The sequence below is a fragment of the Epinephelus lanceolatus genome, chromosome 20, assembly GCF_041903045.1.
Source record: "Epinephelus lanceolatus isolate andai-2023 chromosome 20, ASM4190304v1, whole genome shotgun sequence".
Taxonomy (NCBI): domain Eukaryota; kingdom Metazoa; phylum Chordata; class Actinopteri; order Perciformes; family Serranidae; genus Epinephelus; species Epinephelus lanceolatus.
The window spans coordinates 7,219,354-7,242,621 of NC_135753.1; the positions used below are offsets into that span (position 1 = coordinate 7,219,354).

At 40.3% G+C, this 23,268-nt stretch overlaps 2 protein-coding genes across 3 annotated transcripts in view; one reads left to right on the plus strand and one right to left on the minus strand.

Moving 5' to 3' along the window:
* The window catches only part of ezh2 (enhancer of zeste 2 polycomb repressive complex 2 subunit), a 31,819-nt gene extending 19,642 nt beyond the window's left edge, over positions 1-12,177 (plus strand). For both annotated transcript variants that reach the window (XM_033638816.2, XM_033638817.2), the window contains exons 13-19: positions 946-1,071; positions 1,159-1,337; positions 3,052-3,147; positions 4,080-4,161; positions 4,375-4,455; positions 4,973-5,057; positions 6,143-12,177. In XM_033638816.2, coding sequence (XP_033494707.2) covers positions 946-1,071; positions 1,159-1,337; positions 3,052-3,147; positions 4,080-4,161; positions 4,375-4,455; positions 4,973-5,057; positions 6,143-6,203 — 710 coding nt within the window. In that variant the 3' untranslated portion in view covers positions 6,204-12,177. The remainder of the gene's footprint in view (positions 1-945; positions 1,072-1,158; positions 1,338-3,051; positions 3,148-4,079; positions 4,162-4,374; positions 4,456-4,972; positions 5,058-6,142) is intronic.
* A 5,638-nt stretch (positions 12,178-17,815) lies between these two features.
* Positions 17,816-23,268, minus strand: part of LOC117264677 (cullin-1) — a 36,960-nt gene continuing 31,507 nt past the window's right edge. Inside the window, exons 17-22 of the mRNA XM_033638831.2 lie at positions 22,885-22,990; positions 22,662-22,709; positions 20,693-20,775; positions 20,468-20,573; positions 20,048-20,161; positions 17,816-18,686 (exon numbers count right to left, since the gene is read on the minus strand). Coding sequence (XP_033494722.1) covers positions 18,606-18,686; positions 20,048-20,161; positions 20,468-20,573; positions 20,693-20,775; positions 22,662-22,709; positions 22,885-22,990 — 538 coding nt within the window. The 3' untranslated portion in view covers positions 17,816-18,605. The remainder of the gene's footprint in view (positions 18,687-20,047; positions 20,162-20,467; positions 20,574-20,692; positions 20,776-22,661; positions 22,710-22,884; positions 22,991-23,268) is intronic.

The window sequence follows — 23,268 nt, forward strand, 5'->3', positions numbered from 1 at the left end:
AGTTCCTTCACCAAACAGTGGTGTTTGACTGTAGAAGGAACATGGTCAGGCAGTGTATCGTATTTTTATGAAAAATACCAGTTATACCAATTGACACAACCCAGTGTCATTTGGTGTAACTGGTATTTTTTCGTAAAAATATGATTATATACAGGAAAATAAATGTGGAGTAAAATGTGAAATAAATGTAATCCACTTTGTGTGGATTACATTTATTGTGTTTTTTAACAAATTTTACATAATTTGTCAGGCGTTATTTCGAAAAAAAGGGGTGTTTTTAGGAAATGCCCTGCTCAGTATTGCCAAAATGCATGAAAATTTAAATATAGAAATACTCCAAAAATATCTTATTTCAATTTAATGCTTTTGAAATAAAGATTTTTTTTATAAGTAAACTTAAATCTACTGTAGGTGGATAAAATATTTAATATTAATCATTCTTTTTGAAATTTTCAGCATTCAGTCTTACTTTTCATAAAAAATGGTGCAAATGTCATTTCAAATGACATGAAACCAACAAAAATACAGAATGTACATTTTAACAAATCTGATGCATGCTTTGAAAACTATTTTTGAAGATATTTCTGAATTGCCCATCTTGCCAACCCTTATTTGTCACTGACCCATTTACCGAAAAAGACATAAAATAGAGCCAACAGCAAGTATGTTGTGATTAACGATGGTCATCACCAAAAAAAACTTTCAGGTCTGGTGTGCAGGTCGAGTTCGGGTCATTGATTAACGCATATATTTATGTTATGTCGGGCAGGGCAGATTGGCTTTCATAACAAGCCAGGTTGGTGCAGATTTTAAAATAACCCCGACCACACATCCCTTATTCCCACTGAGAAATAAACAAGCAGATAAATTAGACTGTTAAACAGGAAACTAGATGCAGGAGATGATTGATTTGAAAGCCTGTATGTCTCTTCTGACCCCTTACAGATGGCTCCTCAAATCACGTGTATAATTACCAGCCATGTGACCACCCGCGGCAGCCCTGTGACTCCTCCTGTCCCTGCGTCACCGCTCAAAACTTCTGTGAGAAGTTTTGCCAGTGCAGTTCTGAGTGTAAGACCCCACTTACTCCTGACTGACACAGCTATAGTCCTGCAGAAATGTAGCAGAAATATAACAAACTCTGCTGTGTGGCTACAGGTCAGAACCGTTTCCCAGGTTGTCGGTGCAAAGCTCAGTGTAACACCAAGCAGTGTCCCTGCTACCTGGCAGTGAGGGAGTGTGACCCCGACCTCTGCCTGACCTGCGGTGCTGCAGACCACTGGGACAGCAAAAACGTGTCCTGCAAGAACTGCTCCATCCAGAGAGGCGCCAAGAAGGTTTTTATCCATTTGTTCCAAACCTTTAATCACAATTACACACTACACTTTGAACTAGATTTTGAATGTTTTCCAGTCCAGAAATGTGGAAGTGACCCTCGGATCATTATTGAACCACAACAGTGCAATCAGGCTCTTAATACTGAGTTAGTCGTTTCTTTTGGCCCTCTGCTGTTTACTCGGTGTGTAGATTGAATAGGTTTGACATATAGCCTCTTTAAACTGCCTGTTTAAGGCAGCAATGTTGGGCCGTTATTCTGCCTCGCTGTTAATTAAAGGTACAATCACAGAATAGGGGGGACAGGGTTGTATCACCTTTAAGCCAGCAGTGGGGGTAGTAACAGTGCCCAATTGATGTCTGTAAAAAAGACAGCCAGCAGGAGAGGACAGGTGTGACATTATGACAAGGTCTGCTGAGAAATTAAAAAGCAGCTAGCAGCAGGAAGCACCTAACTCAAAGAAGAAGTACAACAGCAGAAACTGTTTGCAATTTTTGGAGACGATGAAGCAGATGACAGTAAACAGTAGATGATAGTTATGTTACATGTTACATGTCACGCCCGTCATGGTTCCAAAACGTCAGCATGCTGTTTAATATCACACACTGGGCTGCGTTGTTTGTTTCTGTATAAAAAAACAAAACAAAGCAAAGCCGGCATAAAGAGTGTGCAGTAAAATGGTCTCACTTGTTTCCTATTCTCTTTCATGTTTTTGGATTAATATTCCTGCTGCATTAATGTGTATGTGTTATTTTCCTGCTGTAGATGTTTAAGGTTGAGCTCATTTGAACTCATTTATAAACTGTTGGGTAGTTTGATCTATATCAATGCATCATAGTCTATAAAGTCATCATATGTTTGTAGCGTGGCTATCCTGTGAGAACCACGTATCTCTAAGAAGTCAGAAAATTAGCTCTGTTTTCAGCTTTGTGATCAGCTGATCCAAGAGGGTTTTAAAGAGTTTATTTAGACTAAGAAGGATTTTCTTAACACATAAAGGAAGACCTCATCCTTCAGTTTATCACAAACATTTAATATCAGCACATCCAAAGATACATGTTTGTTACTGGACAGGAAGGAGATGAAAATCTGAGAAGTAACTAAAGCTGTCAGACAAATGTGATGCCATAAAAAGTAGAACGTTTTCCTGAGATGCTGAGGAGCAGAAGCAGAAAGTAGCATAGAATAATAATAATACTATAATAAATAAGTAAAGTACTTCATAATTGTCCTGAAGAACAGTACTTAAGCAAATGCACTCACTTCCACCTTTGCAAACACAACATGCTTGTTTCTCTGTGTTAGCTTTTATCTCCTGTTCCTATTTAAATCTGCACATTTTGATGCTCAGCTTCCAGTTTCTTTTACCAATGACTGCTGATTCCTTCTGTTTATGTTCAGCTGTTGCTCAGAGAGATCTTTGTCTCTTTCAGATTTCAGTCTGGTTGAACCATTGTGCAATGTTTTGCTCTCCATGCACAAAACAAAGCCTTCATACTAAATAACATCTATTTGTAAAAAGGACTTTCTAGAACCTAAAAGCATCAGACACAATTCAAACGTATAGAAGAGTCCTCTCACACATCTGACTGGAACCAATCAAGCTTTGTGGCAGCAGATTACAAACTTTTCTTTTAACAGAAGTGTGTGTTTTTTTAATGTTGGCAAATCACAAGCTCAAACAGCATGATTTGATGCTACTCTCTGTCTCTCAGCATCTGCTGCTGGCCCCGTCAGACGTGGCAGGTTGGGGCATCTTCATCAAAGAGCCGGTCCAGAAAAACGAGTTCATCTCGGAGTACTGTGGAGAGGTAGGAAGTCACTCTGTGTGTGTGCGCGTGTGTGTGTGTGCTTGTGTGCTTGTGCGTGTGTGTTTTCTCATGAGACAGAGATGTGAAAGGTCGACTGGCCTGGTTGGGCTAGATTATCTTAAAGCACCGACAGTTGGGATCATGTGCTGTCGGGACAACCAGAGCAGCTTTGAATTCATCATCTTAATCTGTACAAAAATGTACAATTCCAGAGACTTGTTTTCTTTAAACAATTAATTATATCCTATAGCTGTATTTTCCCAGACACTTTTGAAAGTAGGAAATAGAAAAATATTGAAGACTATTGTTGGCACTAGAACACTTAAATAAACCCCACAGTGTGATGCAAATTAAGTGTAACATCGAAGTAAAAGCTGAGAAAGGGAGTCTAATCTGACTTCTGAAAATACCTCTTCAGTAGCTCCTTTGCACATGACGTCAGACATCAGTGTGCTGTCCAGATGGAGGGCAGGCAACTGGAGGCAGTACTTCATTTGTGGACCCAACTGCACTCAAGACGGTTATAGTCCACTGGACTCATGTTCACTTTCATCAGCTCGCCATGTAATGTTGGTAACATTAGGAGGTCTGGAGGACGAGGTAATCCGACGATTGTGTCCACACCGAAAAAATCTATGAAGTTGTGAGAAAAATGACTTTTCTTCGTTTTCTATTAATCACATCCGTCAGTTTCAATTTTCTGACGATACCTGCTGCCTGCAGGTTCATCCAACCTTTTTATGTAGTAACTTTCCTCCATGTCCAATTCAAGCATTACATGGATTTGTTGCTTCCTGCCCTACATCTGAATTTTGTGATCACAATAGTCATGTGGTTGCAAAAAAACTATTGAAGAAGCTCTTAAAAAGTTTTACTTTTAAACAGGTTGGAAAATGTGTAATGTGGTCTGTTTTTTTTTTTTTTTTTTGCAGATAATCTCTCAGGATGAAGCTGACCGCAGAGGGAAGGTCTATGACAAATACATGTGCAGCTTCCTCTTCAACCTCAACAACGGTACTACACACACACACACACACAGCCCGATTGAGATTGTCAGCTTTTGTCAGTGAGCTCTCGGATTTGATTTAATTTATGCATTCATGTTCAGGCTTGAGAAAGCTTTAACAAAGATCATTTTTGATCACATTAGGTTACGTACTATACATGAAAATGGTGATCGATCCCTCCAGCATAAGTGCTGAAAAGTTTTTTTTCTTCTCCCTACAGATTTTGTTGTTGATGCCACGAGGAAAGGCAACAAGATCCGCTTTGCCAACCATTCTGTCAACCCTAACTGCTATGCAAAAGGTAAGAAAATGAACTGCATACAGGGTTCCCTAGGTCATGGAGTTTCACAATCGTGTTTTTCAGGCCTGGGCAAGTCCTGGAATTAGAAAAAAAATATTGAAATTATGTTGTGTGTGTAATGGAATTGTTAAAGTAATCTTTCTTGGATAACCTCTCAGGTAATGTAACATAACAGCAAATTTATTTTCTGTAGCTGACGAGGTAACATAGCTCTAGTATGTGTCAATTTATGACATTTTGCTTACATCACGTATGTTTCTCCATTTTCTTTCTACGTTTCGTCTTTCTCTTTATGTATGCCTGTTACCTGAAATTCTGTTTGAATGGAGTTTGAGTGTGATTTATTTGAAATATGCTGGGCAAGTGGGACAAGAGAAGAGTGCTATTAGAGGTCCTTAAAAAGGTCATTGAATAGTTTTGAAATATTGTCCATGAAAATGCGTGGGAACCCAGTGCATAATACATGGATGTTAATAATACTGCTGTCGAGCTGTGCTAACCCATCTGTTCTCTGCAGTGATGATGGTGAATGGCGATCACAGGATAGGAATCTTTGCTAAGAGAGCCATCCAGACTGGAGAGGAACTCTTCTTTGACTACAGGTAAATTGATAGTGAAAAGAACACTAAGTTGCTCTCCTAGTTTTATCCAAAAACATTTCAGTGTGCAGTAGCTGTGAGTATTATATCATTTTTCCCACACACAGAAGCAAAGTTAATGAAACAATTATTGCATGCATGTAGGGCTCCAACTAATGATTAATTTGATATTGATGAATCTGCAGATAATTCTCTCAGTCTTTAGTCAAAGGGTAGTAATAAAAAACAGTTTCCCAGAGTTCAGAGTTTTTTATGCTTGAAAAGTGACTGGAAAGATGATTTGATTATCAAATAAGATACTGATTTTCTTATTTTTTTATTCAACTCAGTAATCAAAGTTTATTTACAGATTTTTAATTCATTTTTCAACTCAGTTGGACTATAAGCGAGTAGATTTGGCCTGGATTTTTAGTTAACATCTGGGTCTTGATTTCAAGTATTTAAAGGTCCAGTGTGTAGGATTTAGGAGGATTAGAGGATTGGCAGATAATATGTATGTTTTATTCAGTGTATAATCACCTGAAAATAAGACATATTGTGTTTACGTGACGTTAGAATAGGGCGTTTATATCTACATGAGAAGTGGGTGCACATCCACAGAGATCGCCATGTTGCACCGCTGTTTCTACAGTGGCCCAGACACTGGCTCTAGATAGGGCCATCCTAGTTAGTAGCCCCTCTGCGACAAGAACGTTTAAAAAACAAAACAAAACAGTGTTTTTTATCGTGAAACTGCTTATTCGTTTTTTTTAATGGTTTAAATCGACTGTTGTGGAGAGGAAGAGACCCCTGCAGATAATTCAGCTCCTGGTAAAAAAAATTCCTGAACAATGAACACTTAAGGAATTCTAACCGGGAGAAGTTTCAGCCAGTTGAAATCTGCAGTCTTCACCACTAGATGCCACTAGATCCCCCTAAATCCTACTCACTGTTCCTTTAATATAGCAAAAAATATTTTGTAATAATTTCAGGCAACAATAAGTACAAGAATTTAGACCAAATGAGTTCAGTCAGAGCAGCACTTTTGCACCTGATAATGCCTTAAAACCTCCTGAAGTGACGTTGCTGTTCCTGTTTGTGTGTGTCAGGTACAGCCAGGCTGATGCTCTGAAGTACGTAGGGATCGAGCGGGAGATGGAGATCGCCTGACTCAGACTTCTTCTACCTCCTGTGGATCAACGACACAAAGGCCTTACACTCATACACAAACAAACACACCTGCACTTCAGGAAATCCAGACAACTTGTCAAAATGCTAGAAAGCTTCAGGAAAACTGGGAATATTTGAAGCAGAATTTTGATGCTGTGTTTTTTTTTTTTTTTTGGCACCTTGGTCTTTTTTTAAAAAAATACTTTTCATATCTGTTTCTCATTTTTCTTCTTGTGAATCTTCCCGTCAACAAATCTTCCTCTTCTGTCGAGGCAGGAGTCTTGGATTCATAAATCTTCCCTCAGCTGAAGGTGCAGATCACGTTGACGTTTTTTTTTAAATCTAAACAGTAAATCTTTTACAGCGAGAGGAGACAAACCCACAACAGTCTGTTTCAAACTGGCTTTTCAGTTAAAGCTTCAGGGACCAGAATCCTCCACCAGCTGCTTTCACAACTTAACCATCTGGACTCTGTGTTTGTACCGTGTGCCACATGTGGGTCAGTTGTCATGTTGTGTTTTTATACAACTGAACCAGCCACACACTCCTCAGAGTGCCAGATCACTGTCTGTCTGTTAAACAGGAGGCCACTCACAAAGCAGCATCACGCCAGATCCAACACACATTTTCACAACTTTTAGAGCGACAAAGACAAGTTTTGAGGGGGGGGGGGGATGCCAAACATCTACTGGTTCCAGGGATTTTCAGTTTTTCTGAAAAAGCTTTGTTATAAACTTAATATTTTGTGTTCTGTTGCTCAAACAAATTAGTACATTAAAACCATTTTTAGGTGACTTTTTATTTGACTACATCATAAATAGATGAAATTATTAAGGCCTTGTCTGTATGTAAACAGATATTTCTCATTTTACAAAATAACTCTGTCCACACTAGAACACATTACCTGGCGTTACCTGTCATGTCTCTTTCTCTCATAAAGGTAGTGAAGTCTGCAGGCTAGTGTTACCAAAACACCTGCTGGAGAGTTCATTAGCATTGATTACCCTTTAAGATAAGGTTGAAGGAGCTCACTTAAAGATTCTATTGATGTTTGGGACATGTGAGAGTTTTCCTTCCACTCCTCATTGACAACAGTCCAGTTCTCCAAACTGTCCCACCATCTGCTGGTTTCGACTGTGCCTGATCCAAAACCGTTGTTTCTAGCGGGCTCTAAACTGTAGACAGCAGATGCCTCTGTTCATCTATGAAGTCATGCCGGGATACTGTGTTTTAAGTGTAAAGTTATCATTAGACCAAACACTGCTAATAAAACGTAAACAAACTGGTAGCTGCCATTGTTGTTGTTGTTTCTAGCTCATGCTCATTACACAAAGCAACAATGAGCATGAGGAAATTAAAGAGATTACATCGTTTCCCAAATTCTCTATATTACACAGATACAAAGAAAGCAGAGTTCTGAAAACTGTGCATCTCAAGGCGTTTTCAAAAATCTCAGTTTTGGTGATCCAGAACTCTGTTTGTGTGGACAAGAGGTTTAAAACGTAGAGGAAAATATCTGTTTTCATTAAAAGCTGTATATGTTCAAATCAGATCAGATGGAAAGATTAGAGGAGCTGCTGCAACAAGTTGATATAAACTTTTAAACCCAGCAGAATCAAAGGTTAGGTTTCACTGTCAGCGTGCCTGATGTGCTCTCTGTCCCGAGTATGCTCTGTGCTTTGACAGTGAGGTGCTGTAAATATCCAACTGGATTATATATGTTTCAGTAGCGCTCCTAATAAACAGTCCCGCTCCAAATATAGAAAATCTGTTAGTGGCGGCAATGTTTTATTGGGGCAAACCACCATGAATAAAAGAATGCGTAGGAAACCCTGCTGAGAACAAATACTAGTTCCAGCTGTACATTTAATCAGTGGACATTTGTTTGACTTAAAACAAAAGTGTGTTACTAAAGTATATTTTGTATGTGTATTTAAAGAAATCTGAACCAAACTTTGCCTTTAATTGAGGCCTTAAACTAATGGTTAGTTTTATCATTTAACCAGTTCAGTACTTCTTGGTTAATCAGTGAATTGTTGGGCCCATAAAATGTCAGAAAATAGTTAAAATGTTGAACAACAATCCAAAACCCAAAGATACTCAGTTTACAATGATAAAAAGCAGAATGAAGAGTTTGTTCCTTGATATTCACAGTCAGAGTTTCCAAAGTTGCTTCAGAATGCGTAGGCGTCAGGCATGAGACATCATGTGCAATATTTGTCCTCCTTCTGCTTTCTTTAGGGAGGGAGGCTGAAAATAATGTGATTAAAAGCTTCAACATTAAAACCACTTAGAATGAGAGAATAGAGGACATAAAAGCAAATGTTGGACTTCTTTAGAAGTCCTGTTTTGTCTGACCAACAGTTCAAAACCTCCAAATATTCAGTTTATAATAACAAATAACATTTGACAAGTTAGAAACCAGCAAATTTTGGTGTTATTTTGCTTTAAAAAATGACTGAAACCATGACTTGATTTATCAAATTAGTTTGAGGGGGGAAAAAGGAAATTAGAAGCAAGTGTCAGTCAGAGAGAAACTTTTTTATAGACCTCACGAGGCCTTTGGAGCCCACTGGAAGAAACCCTGTTTTATCATTTCAGTTAAGGTCATGCTGTGACAGGACATCACATCCTGTCACTTAAAACACCAGCAAACATGTGATCAGGTCTCAGGCACATTTTCACACAGCTGGATATTTATTAACAGCTTATAAACACAAGTCGCCTCCATGTTTCTGTTTCTGGGGATGACTCTGCTTTGTGACGCCGCCTCTGCTTCAGGTGCTACTGTGAAAACACAAAACCAGCACTACTTCACCACAACAGGAAACTCAACCCACCAGACAAACACTTTGAACCTATTTGTCTGGCTGTAGTTTGAGTTTCCTGTCATGAAACATGTGCTGCTCTCCTCCATGAGCAGTGCTGCTTCTTAGCAACTCAACAGATAAACCACACAGATAATGATGAAGGTTTTCATTCATGTTCTCTTCTGACGCTGTGCTGTCTCTCCTATCGTCTCTCCGGTCAAAGTTTCCCCAGCAGCGCTGTGCTCTGCTCGCACTGACTCGGCCCAGTTTGTTTTCTACATCTGCGCTCCTGTGCTCCACTGTAGAAACTGTCCACTGTTCAGTGATAGCTCACGTTTATCAAACATGGTGTCTTTGTTATAATCAGCCGCTAAAGAGCATAGTTTGTTTCTTACAGGGCTGCAACAAATTAGTTTCATTATCAGTTCATCTGTTGCTTATTTTAAATGGTAAGTGTATAACCTGGATCATATTTTCCCATGTTTTTATTTCACTACTGGGAACAGCAGATTTTGAGATTGGTCCAGTATTGAGTGAGAGCAGTGTTGCCAACTCGTGGACTTTTTCGCAAGGTTTAGCTGCTTTTCAGACTGGTTCAGCGACTTCATTACGACAAAGCAACTAGCGACAAATTTAGCTACCCACTCAGACCATCAGGAAAAAAGAGAAATGTATTATAATTCATTCCCATGCATGCTGCTCAGAGTAATGGCAGTCCACGGCTCTTCCGCCATCAACGCCTGTACATCTTTCTCCCTCTCTCCTCCCACCTGTATACAGTAGGTGTGAGACAGGCAGGAGGAGAAGAGACGCTGCTCACTGGGGATGTTTAGTTGTAGTGAGTTTCTATGGTTACGCGGACGCTCTCGCTCTCTGGATTAGAAGTGAGAAAGTGGTGCACATGTCCTTCAAATGTTTTGTTGAGGGTTTTTGTCTTGAATCTAATTCAGCAAAGTTTTAATGATTCTGCTAATGTGCGATGATGTCACTAGTATGCAAATGAGCATATTATGATGTCATTTTGCAACTTTTTGCAACTCTAGGAGCTTGTGTCAGCTACTTTCATTGGAATAGAGTTGGCAACACTGAGTTAGAGCGCTGCAGCCGGCAGCTGCGAAACAGGCTGCCACATGCAATCATTCGGGGAGTTACTGCACCCTCAGGTTACGTCCACCTGCTACTGACAGGTTCAGATTGTTACTCTAAGTGTCTGACAACATTATAGAAAGGACCCCTACAGAGAAAGACCCTTTTGTTAAGGAGTAAGATCATTTTCGCTTAAACAGAAACAGCCCTGGAATCTCCATCGCCAAACCCACCAGACTCCATTTAAATACACAGTAATGTTATTGTGTATAGAGCAGCATATTTTCACATCTAACTGAGAATTAAGGGTGTTTTACAATTGATAAAATTACTGTGAATTAAAATGGAGTCTGGTGTGTTTGGTGATAGCAATTTCATGTCTGTTTCTGGTTAAACAAAAAGGATCCTACTCTTTAACAAAAAGGTCTGTCTCCTTTTCATAATGTTGACACTTAAAATAACAATCTGAGCCTGTCGGTGTCAAAAACAAACACTTGTAGAGGACACATATTGTAGATGCACAATTGCCCATTAATGTTACTTTGCAGCCTATTTGGCTGCTGCCGTCTGCAGCCCTCTCTCAATACTGGACCTGATTATTGCTCCTGTCATATAGACTCAAAAACACGGGAAAATAGGGTTCAGGTGGTAAAAGACACAAGTTACCCTTTAAGTATGAGAAGAGCACAGTGAGTGTGTGATGGGGATGTTAGGTTTGTAGTCCCACTCTCTGCTGTGCCTTGAGTCCTTAACAGAACACTCACCAGTCAACAGTCCCATGTGTAGATCAGCCAGGTGTCTGATTTTTAACTTTCTGCATGAAGAAGTTTTAACCCCACCCTCCCACAGAGATGCTCTCTGACTCTTTCCTCCTCCATTGAGAGGACTGTACCGCCTCCTCCAAGTGATGTCCAATCAGTATAAATATTATCTTAATAGTTTTCAGAGAATTCCTCTTGTTAAATAGGCCTTTTAATAACGTACCAACAATCACACTTTGACTCTTTTTCTCTTTTCTGATGTGAATTCTGGTGCTTAGAAGAATACCACAGACTGTCAGCAAGGTGTCTGGCCCACTTGAAGCAATACCTGCCTCTTTTTCTTCATCTTCTTCTCCATCTTCCTGCTGTTTGATCTCCACCTTCTTACTTTACACCTGTAATTTATTACAAACTTCACAGAGACAGACCGAGGGACGTCTCATGGTGCTGTGATGTCTGTAGTTGATGGATGAAAAGACATTCAGGGGCTCTGAAACCTGGTGCTTCTCTATTGGGGGTTCCTACACATGTCCTGAGCTGTTTGGAAAATAAACTCAGAGTTTTTTCCAGGTCAGGAAAAGTTTTGGGAAAGAGATTCCCCATATTGACTCCTCAGACGTAGTGACATGTATGTGCATGAAAATAGCTAATACGATGTTGTGACCGCAATCTGGAGACCCGAAAGTGTGAACATTTCCAACAGAAATGTGTAGGAACCCTTTTGTTTAAACCTTTTTACTGCTGATTTAAATGAGCCTACCCAAGTGTAAACCAGTGATTCATCCCAAAAGAAACCCTGCAGCAGCAGCAGCAGCAGCAGCTTACACTGATAAATTGATGTGTCTGTGAAGTCAGCTCCTGTGGAGTTTCTTTAAAGATTCTCTGATGTTAAAAAACTTTTTCGAGTGCAGGATGATAAAGAACCAGCAACTTTTGTAACTCTCAAAGGTTCGTGTTTCTATCTGTGATTGGAGGGCTGGGTAACAATAAAGAGCCAACCAGAAACAAAACCCACCTCTAAATTATCCATGTTTCTAAAAGTTTTTGAACATCAGTGAATGTGGGGGTAAAAAAAAAAAAACCTTACATGTCAAAATAGAAAATGATTTCTTAAACTGAAAACACGTGTTACCCAGCCCTTGTTAAATCTAAACTGCAGGTTATTTATCGTGTCAGACATCTGCCTGCGTTAACGTTTCACTCTTCTTCTTGTCAAACCTGGACCACTTTTTTCCTCCGATGACACAGGTGCTGATTTTGTAATGTTTACAGGGATTTTGTTGTTCAAAGTGATGCAGATTAAAATATTATAAATGGTCTTGTTTTACCTGTTTGTTTTTATTTAAACCTACAAATCCGGTTTAAACCGGACTGTGAGGTGAGAAGTAACTGCCCTTAACTTTGAATTTCTGGTGTTCCTCTAACTATGGTTACCCTTATCTCTATCTGCTCATACGGGCACATTCAAATAATAACTGAACATTGTTATGATCACATAGTCAGATCCGATCCCAGTCGATTGATTGGCTCACTGAAGTCACATTGATTTTTAACCCTCTGAGTGTCAGAGACAGCCAAATAACTCCAGACTCTTTTGCTATGGTTGATTTGTATTTTAAGGCTAGTTCTGTGCAGCTTATAGTGCAAAATACAGAATCTAAGAAGTCTTAAAATGTCTTAAAAGCCATTTTTCTGAGGTATTACATTTTATAGCTTTTTCCTGTTTTACAATGTCAATCATTGTGGAGCTGGGCACACATGCACCAGCCTTGTTTCCACTCCCACAAGTAAACAAGAATAAAAGTAGAAACGTACTTATACAGGGTTTGCATATCGCTAGTTGTGCCCGCTCCAACACTCATTAGATCTGTTGATGAGAGGAACAGAGAAGTAGTGTGATTTTACTGACTGTGTGGCATCTGTGAGGTTCTCCAGCAGCAGAACAGCTGTCTTATGAATGGCTCTGGCTATCTAGCGTCAGTGCCACTACTCACTGACTTTGAAGTTTTCCAATGATAATAATCAGGAAAAATGTCATGTGTAGTGGGTCAAAAATATTTCATGATAAATGCCAGAATAGTATGCAGACAAACTGTCATTAGAAAATTAATTTTTAAAACTGTCAGTATAGTATTTCATAAAAGTTTCAGGAAAGATGTCAGAAGTGTGTCTATACAATTTCAAAAAAATGTTAAAAAAAAAAAAGGTCAGAGTGTAGTATGTCTTGAAAATGTCAAAAAAAAAAAATGTCAGAATACACTGCTCATAAAAATAAAGGGAACACTTAAATCACACATCAGATCTCAAATTAGATTCACGCCACCCTCGTGGAGTCTGTTTCTGACAGTTTGGTCAGAAACATGCACACCAGCAGCCTGCTGGAGGTCATTTTGTAGAGCTCTGGCAGTGCTCCTGTTCCTCTTTGCATAAAGGAGCAGATACTGGTCCTGCTGCTGGGTTGATGCCCTTCTACGGCCCTGTCCAGCTCTCCTCGTGTAATTGCTGGTCCCCTCCTCCATGCTCTTGAGACTGTGCTGTACACAGCAAACCGTCTTGCAACCGCACATATGAATGTGCCATCCTGGAGGACCTGGACTACCTGTGTTACCTGATTGGACTGCAGGTACCACCTCATGCTACCAGTAGTGACAAGGACACTAGCAGAACACAAAACTAGAGAAGAATCAGTCAGGAAGGATAAGGAGAGAGAAACTGTCTGTGGACACCACATGTAAAACCATTCCCTTTCTAGGGGTTGTCTTGCTTTTGCCTGTCGTCACTTTGATTTATTTCATTTGCACCATCACCTGTGCTTCCTAAATGGACAGATCGATATCCCTGAAGTTTAACTGACTTGGTTTTATACTGTGGTGATTCAGTGTTCCCTTCATTTTTTGAGTAGTGTAGTATATCATAAAGAAGCAAAAGCATTTTATAAAAATGCCATATTACATGATGTCATAAATATTTATTTAAGTCACTAAACCTTTTCATTAAGCCTGTTCCTGTTTCCATTCATAGTTCAACTGTGTGAGTGAAGATGAGACTCGTGCATGAGTGTCTAAAACCAGATTGATATGTAAAACAGGGACAAGCTTCAAAATTCAATACCTCAAACCTGGTGTTCCATATGTTTGAAAACTTTTTAAATACTGTATTTTTACTGTGAGCTGTACAAAATTAGCTTACAAATACAACAAAACAGTATGAAGTTATCTGTCTATATCTGAGACTCAGCAGATTACACTTGCCAAATTAATGGTGTTTAAGATGTTTTCATACTTCTCAAGAGCCTGTCACTAAATTGATTCAACTTTTTTGTGACCCTGTGGACAAATTTAGTTATTTAACACATTTTTATACTTTTACTTCTTCCACACCTTTCTGGCACATTTCACAAACAACCTCCCCCTTTGTGGTAAGTTGAGCTGAAGCTAATGAGGCTTCAGAAGTCTGAGTCACATCAAGTGAGGATCTGCATCATCGTACGAGGCCTCATATCTTCAGCTCAACTTTCTAACGAAGCTGTTCAGAACCATGTCAATTTTCGTCTCCATCTTTTTCTGTTGCACACCAAAAAGGATCTTTTCACAGACAGTATGGATAGAAGCAGTAACTGTCAATGTATCATATTGAAATATAAAACAGAAACTCTGGTTAAAGGGACAGTACACCCCAAAATCAAAAGCACAAGCTTCCTCTTACCTGTAGTGCTGTTTATCAGTCTAGATTGTTTGCTGTGAGTTGCAGAGTGTTGGCGCTATCAGCTGTAGAGATGTCTGCCTTCTCTCCAATATGTGGACCTGGTGGCACTCTGCTTGAGGTGTTTAAAGTGCCAAAAAAATACATTTGAAAAACTCAACAGTGATGTCTCTTTCCAGAAATCATGACTTGGTTACACAAGATAATCCACAGACCTTGCAGTTTGATGTAGGAACTATTTTCTATCTACCAAATGACACCCACCAACCGGATCACCACACAGAAGAAAGCGTGCATCTACTACTAGCTCACCTAGCACTGCTGAGCTAGCTAACATTACAACCCAGGCTAGGGCACAGTCTTTGACCCCAGTGGAAGCTTTGGGGTGTGACACGTGCACATGTACCTAGAGCTGCTATGTTGGAGGGTTACTGCAGACAGCACTAGAAATAAAGGGACAGTGTCCACTCAGGAGTTCTTTGGGTGCACACAGTTGGATGGCGGCCAGAATGTTTGCATATAGAAAGTATTTATAGTCTTTTGTTAAGGACCTTTACAATAATGGCAGAATTGTAATTCTTACCCATATCTTTACTTTTAGCGTGAAATATATTCTGACTCAAGGCCGTCTGCAGACACCTATGATAGTGTGCCACCTATTAAGCCTTTCAGCAGGTGCAGACTAGATTTCGATGTATATGTTTTACCCCAATGATATGATGCCATGACTTCTCTTTATAACCTCCTTGGCTCAGCCAAAGAGGACGCCATTAACGTTTCCATCTCGTGCTGTCACAAGCGCTTGCCTTTTGATGCACGCTTCCTTCAGCGCGGTGATACAGTTGGCAGGTGTAGTTCGGTAGAAAGAAAATAGTTCCAACATGAAACTGCTCACAACTTCAGTGACCAGGGGCCTCATGTACAAAGACTTGCGTGGATTTCCTACTGAAACATGGCGTACGCTTAAATCCAGAAAACGTCGTACGCACAAAAATATCCAGATGTATGAATCTGTGCGTACACATGAATCCAAGCACATTTCCTTTGTACATCCCAATCAACGTGGAATTGAGCGCACATGTTGGAGTACCTGACCCCTCCCTGTCCACTCCCACATTTAAATATGCAAATCATATTTAAATGAACCCTGCACCTGAGATTCCCCTCTCTGCACGATCAGAAAACTAAAACAAAAGAATGAGTAAGACGGGAAAAAAGAAAAACCTCACAGAATGCGAATTGCAGACGCTCACTGAAGTGGAGGCGCGCAAAAATGTAGGCTACTTTTTGGCACGCTGTCCTCTGGCATCAATACAAAACGTAAGCGGAGTGAGTGGGAGAGTGTGTGTGAGCCTGTCAATGCTGTGGGGACAGAAAAGCGTACCCACGCAGAATTAAAAAAGAAGTGGTCCGACATTAAAGTGGACGTGAAGCGGAGGACGGCTGCCCACCGCCAAAGTGTGGCTGAAACAGGCGGGGGGACAGGAGAGGAGGAGCTCACCCCGTTTGAACAGAGAGTCGCCTGGGGTCAGTTGAAAGCAGACAAATAATTATGTGAACTGGATTTCCAGTTTCCATTTGTTAATTTTATACACCACTTACACGGATCACACACTATTGTTGTAAATGAATGCAGAAGTGCGCCGGGGAAAAGGTGTGGCTGATTAAGAAATGTCACACTTTACGCACGGGTTTATTGACATGAGTACTTTACACACAGAGACAATCAGGGTCTTGTTAGAAAGCTCTGAAGCTGTAGTTTAACCAGCAAAAAACAGCAAGTCACTAACTTTTAACCACTGACTAGTACTGATGCTGTGAAGACAGGATAATATTTGGGGGCGCACATGCTCAGTGCGCATCAGGGGGATTAATATTAGGACAATTAAACAAATAAATTATTTACTCACCAAGAAGCCACCCATCATGCACAGTGCCAGCTAGTAGTCTGTTCCCAACCATGCTGTTACTCAGAATGTATGAATCGTGCGTTAAACCAAGCTACCTCGCCACAATGTTGATTAATTGCATTTGCGCATCACATAAGATCTGTACATTGATCGAATGAAAATGCTTCCTGTTGACAAACAAATTCATCCTGTGATGGTGCTTTTATACTGTAGTCATGTGTGTGCAGTCGATAGCTCCGATAACGTCAGGAAAACCGGCTGTCGCTGCAAATTGCGCTTTAATGTTGGCCTATTAAGCTGCATTGTATGGGAATTTGATATACCTGGCTGACATGCGGATAATTCCGTCCCACACAGCTGGCATGGCTCGGCTCAGGGTCGACTGGCACAGTCCCGATCGGTCGGCCAGCTCCCTCTGGAATGACCCTGGAGCTAAGGAACCCCAGTGTGGTCAGAACCTGTATGGATGCAGGCAGCGCATGGCTCCTCGCCGTGTCGCGCTGCCGGCTGCAGCTCTGCGCACAGTTCCAGGAGGATTGGCCTCGGGAACCTAAAGCAGCTGATGAGCCAGTGCCATCTGTCTCTGAACACACGCTCTCTTCGTATTGCGCCATTTACAAATCTTCTAATACAGCTAAAGCAGCCGTTGTTGTTAACGGTATTTTCGGCACCACTTTGCGCATGCTTTTATATCCACTCATCTAATTGCAGACACGCGGCTGTGTTAATTGTACATCAGTGTTAATTGTTGATGTTTCTCTGATGTGCACATCACTCTGAGGACTAATTGTTTTCACATTTATTTATTCTAACAGCTTCTCAGCATCACCTCTAAGTGTCGCCCAAGGATCAACAGCTGTAGAAACGTGCGTACGCCAGCCATGAAGTTGGCGTGAGGCACCGCACATTTCCACGGTCATTTCACTCTTGATACATCTGAACTTTGCCGTGGAAAAGGACGTACGCCACGTTTTTGTACGTACGCACCCTTTGTACATGAGGCCCCTGGTCATGATTTCTGGAAAGCACCACAGGCTGAGGGCCATCTTGTTCAACTGTATTGGAGAGAAGACAGACATCTGTACAGCCGATATTTCCAACACTGCATCTCACACCAAAACAATCTAGACTGATAAATGGCACAACAGGTAAGAGGAAAAATGTATTTTTAATTTTGGGGTGAACTGTCCCTTTAAGTAAGGCCACAATCTGTCAATCAAAACCAACTTCAGAAAAGAAACTTTAAGCAGCAGAATGTTAAAATCTAAACACAGCTAAAGATAAGGGTGGGAACAGGTGTGTCAATGTCTCAGGTGTGAACAGAGTCTCAGGAGAAGCGAGCGTTTAAAGAAATCTTTCCTTGTTTTTATTTATCACACATTTAGAAAATGAACCACACTATACAAATGTCCACCGTTCAGTAATGAAACAGGCCTCCTGCATGAACCCAACCGACCTCAAACCAAAACTGAGACAACTTCAGCAGATAAAGAAGCATCATGGCGGCTCTAAACTCACCACCTCCTCCTCTGGTTCGGTCGCAGACTTTAATTACAGGACCGGCGTTGATTTTGTGTCATCATACGGTGGACTGCGTCGGCTGCCCAGTGACTCGACTTTTATTTTTACTTTTTAATCTTTTTGTGGTCACTGTGGAGCAGGTAGGCAGTAGCATGCAGAAACCTTTGGATGCGGCTCTCCTCTGATTGGCTGTAGGCTAATTCATTATGTTTGAGCTATGTAAAGAAGGGAGTAGGGTTTCTTTTTCTTCTTAGAGTCTGTGGTTGTTATTTACAATATGACAACAAGGAAGTGTGTTGTATTTGAGTCCTACAGATGGGACGGGACAGGCGAGCGTGTAGACGGGGTTTCCCAGTCTCAACAGGAGAGGTGTTTTGTTCCTTCATCATTGAAGGGAGAGCAGAAAGTTCGCACCCTCCTCATGTTGACTGGTTGGTTGTCATATCAGGGCGGTCACATGATCAGCGACACACTCACAACATGTCTGCCGCTCAGAGGGATCCTCACTTTATTACTCAGACATAATTAAAAAAAAAAAAAAAAAAAAAAAGAAGAAGAAGAAGAGAACAAATAGAACTGAGGAGAGCCGGCGGGTGGGAGGGAGGTCGGCGTTCAGGCCAGGTAGCTGTACGTGTCCTTCTCACCATCCACACGCTCCAGGTACTCCTTCTCTATCAGGATGTCGATGCATTTCTGTCCACAAGAGGGAGACAAAACACTGATATGAGGCCAGGAACACAAACCAAAAAGCTGCAGTGTTAATACACCAGAGGGCTGTACCACGAAGTGACATTAGGGGTTAGCAAGGTATGTTGAGTCTAAAGCTGGGGTTTTCTGTCTTACGAAGGCCGCTCTCTTAACTTGGCGAGATCTCCATAATAAATTATGCACCAAACCTAACCTGGTCAAGACTAAATTTATGTTCTGAGTTTCGGCTAGAAATCAGCTGAAAAGTGCCTCTGGGATAAATTAGAAGCAAGGCTGAGAGGCCGTTTACATGTACACGGTGATTTTGATAAACTGAGACATCATCCTTCGTTTGTTTACATGCAAATGGAGAGTTCTCTTCTGAAAACGAGTCTTTCTAAAAACTCCAGCCAGAGTGGAGATTCTAGAAAACTCCGGTTGCGTGTTTGCATGTAAAGTGAGATAAATGGAGATAAACAGAGTTATAGGCAGCCCACGTCACAGTATGCGCCGGAACTTGCGCCTGTGTAAAAAGTGCGACCTATGTTGCTATGGTGACAATGGATACATGGAAGGCTTGAGCTTCTCGTTACACTGCCACCTACAGGTTTGGCATGCTCTTGTGTATATATACACGGGTAAGTGTAAACGAAGATCTTTTTGAAAACGGAGACGGTGAAATGTCCGTTTATGAAAATAGCCGGCAACGTGTAAACGGCGTCTGAGTGTTGTTCCTGGGGGCCTGCTCTCGGCTTCTCTGTATTGTCACTGCAGCCGGGGAATGACTTGAACACAGTAGAGCAGCACTTTGTACTGTAAAAAAAATAACCAATCACAACTGGACATGTTCCAGCAGGAATATGATCCGAAATCATGGAGATATTAATAACACAGTGACCTAAATTACATGTTTCCTTGATGTTAGCATGTAGCTACATGTAGCAGTGTATGTAATGCAAACACTTGCAGTAGCATGCCTGGAGCAAATGATCACATAGAGAAATCCATCAGGAACTGATGTCAGCTTATCTCAAAAGTAGAACAAATGTTGGAAACAGTATTCACAGCAGTCAGAAGCCTGAAGGTTATGTTCACAGGAGTTACTTTAACATACATTCACCTCATTATTTAACACTTTGGTATATCTGACATTGTAACTCTACATGTGACAGGAAATAAGCCTAAGATGTCCATTTTAAGCAGATTTGGGAAACATCATAAGCTTCAGACAATCACGTGTCATAAAGTAGAAAAAACAACCTGAGAAGATGAGGAAAATTAAACATGTGAGCCATAAAAACATTTAGAATTTATAAAAAGCCCTAATTAAGTGTGTGTGTGTGTGTGTGTGTGTGTGTGTGTTTTACCTTGATGACGGGGACTCGGGGTTTGAATCGGGACGACAGCTGGTTCAGAACTTCAGCCAGAAGCTGCTGGTGCTTCAGGACCTTCCTCATCTTCATGATCCTCACTATGGCCGCCTACAAACCCCATACATCACCCTCATCATCATCAGTTCATCAGTACTAATTTAACACAACATACATTCCAATTTACATGTTTATTATCATATCAATTTATTATAAATATCTCCATGCAAGGGACTGACTGACTTTTTCTTTCTCAGTGAATGTTGGTTATCTCTCTTAGCTAAGGTAAAGATATCTGTAAAAACTGGAACAGTAAATCCTGCTGAAATAAAAGCCTGACTGTGTAAACTCAACCAGGATAAAGACTGAAGATGATTTTAAATCTTCAATATTCTGTGTTGAGGTGTAAACCATCACCTGAATGAGGAGCTTTCGATCCTCCTCGATGTTCTTGTGAGTCGTCTCCTGCTCCTGTTTCTGCTCTGTCTTCATCGGGACGTTGATGTTCACCCTCAGCTTCTTACTGTGATAAACAAACAAAATAAGGTCTGTCAGAGGGGAAACCTTAACCTGCAGGAAGACATCTGTTATGAATTTTTAGCTTTCTGTTCGTGTGGAGTGGCAACGGGAACATCTGCTCACTTCTTGTATCCGAGGAAAAGTTTAATGACGGTGTCGGGTTTGAACTCCACCTCGTCCACGTTGGCATTCTCGTCCTCCATCACCTGTTGGACAGACAGACATACAGACATCAGCTGATGTGAGTGATCCAATTAGACACACACACCACACACTGTGCAACTCTGTAAAAGTCCTCCTGTTAACTTCACATGCATCAAAACTGTATTAACTCTTTAGGACAATTCGACTTTATCTATAAAGGACATTTCCTAAAACATAAAGCCCAAAGTGCTTCACCGCACAAGGTTAAAACACCACACAGAAACAAGAATAGATGATAATAAATAGAATTCTGCAAGACGAAACATTACAATAAAGCATAAAATACAATAAAAGCCATTTCAATAAATAAAAAATAACAGAGTGAAGATCTCACTACTGACGAGGCACCTCAGGGTAAAGCCAGGCTAAAAGGAAATGTCTTAAACAAACAAATCTAAACTAAAAACGTCTGACTGAAATACAGTAAGACACCCGCTGGTTAATTGTGATTTTCTTAATACTGCCAAAGAATGAATTATTTTTTAACAGAAGTATGAGGAAAGCTACACACCCGTTACTGAGAAGAAAAGACAAATTTTCAGTCCAATCACACATGAAATTATTATTTTACGCTCTCTGGTGTTCAAACTGAGAATAGCAAATAACCTGTTAGGACACGTTTTGTTTGTTCAAGAGTCTTTCTGACATGGAATAACAAAACTGATTCATTTTCCTGTTTAAGTGATGCTTACATTATTGAAAAAGACCGAAAAAGAAGAGAAGAGAGAGCAGTGAGTTAGAAAAGATATGCCAGCGAGGGAAAAGTATTCTCTCTCAGACTACATCGATTTTAAAACTAATTCTTTTTTAAAGCTTCATTTTTTTAACACTTCATGTCATTGGTGAAAGAACTCTGCTACCTGTCTGACATGCACATGCCTTAAAACAGGATGCAAAGTTTGAAATTTAATCCTTAATATGATCACAATCTGTGAGTTTTGGGGGAGGCTCATTTATTCATCTACACACATAAATGAAGATTAAAAATATAAAAACAAAATGTTCTGATTTTTATTGTAGTGGTATATGGGATTTTATTTTGGTAAGTAGTTTTAATAAACTGATTTGATATGGATGGACAATTTATTACAGCAATCTTAGAAAGCACTGTGTTACAAGATGTACATCTTTCTGCATGGCCTATCTTTATGTTTATTTAACATCATTCAATTTATAGCTGAAATAAACATCTGCCGCAGCAGAGCACGTCCATTATAATCAACTGAAGCTGCTACACTGACCACAGAAGCCGTACACACAACATGCAGGCATCGTGCAGCTCTTCTCTATTTTTATCCAGCTGGTCTTTTTTCTTTCCCTCCACACATGGCTCCATGACTCTCCAACAGATAAAAACTACACATAACTGTGTAAAAATCAAGCACAATCTGTTTAGAAATAATCAAAAATAATAACCTAATTGTACCAGAGGCATTATGAAGCAGCAGAGCAATATTGTGGGGTTTTTTTAAGTTCAAATATAAAAGAAATGAATCATATCAAGGCATTATGTTGTTAAAACGATACAGTTTACTACGTCAGTCCCAGTTAATAGTCTACACTTCCAAACCCTCCATAACCAACTGCATCACCACTGTGAGTCTGTGTAGGAGGTTAAAAAACCCACTCCACCCCACCTTCATGACATGTTGTGCCCGCACCCCATGTATTTCAGCCGTTAGACCTGTGTCATGTTGAAAGTGTTTAAGATATGAAAATAGACACCAGGTTGCCTACTGAGACCAGAGACCGACATGTTAAAATGCTGCAATACTGAAATTAGGTAAATGTGTGTTCAATGCATAGTTTTAAGACTGAACGTGAAAAATGTGACACACAAAGAAGGAAAAGACCAAAAACAGGATCAGATAAACTTGATTTTACTCACCAGCAGCTTTGATTTTAACAAAATCTGTAGAACTTGAACCAAAATGTCCTGAAAATAAAAGAAAATGTCAGCAAGTGGAAGAATTCAACATTTCTACTAAATGAAGGAAAATGTAGAAGCCAAAGACAGCTCCTGTTGTCCTTTGAAGAGGACATAAATAAATGAAGTCACCATGTTTTAGAAGGTTAAGACTGTGAGAATGTGTTGTTTAAATGTTTCTCACAGTTTTGATCTGTGTGCTGTCCGTGAGCTGCTGGACGGTGTAACTGTCCTCTGTGTTATATTGCAGCAGGATGGCCATCTGGAAGGTGGAGGCCTGCAGTGTGTACCTGTAAACAACAACAACAACAACAACAACAACAACAGGTTCAAACAGACTCAAACTGCACAGCCTGTTCCTCACTACTGGTCATTGATACAAGAATCTAAGAAAACATGCTTCAGAAGAATAATAAACAACCTCCAAATACCAAGTAAATCAACAAAATGATAGATCACTATGACCTGCCTGTCAAACATGAAATGATGTCCAGAGTCAACAGTTTGATATGATGCTGTAATAAAGGGACACGGCACCCTCTACCTGTGAGCTCTGTAACAACACACT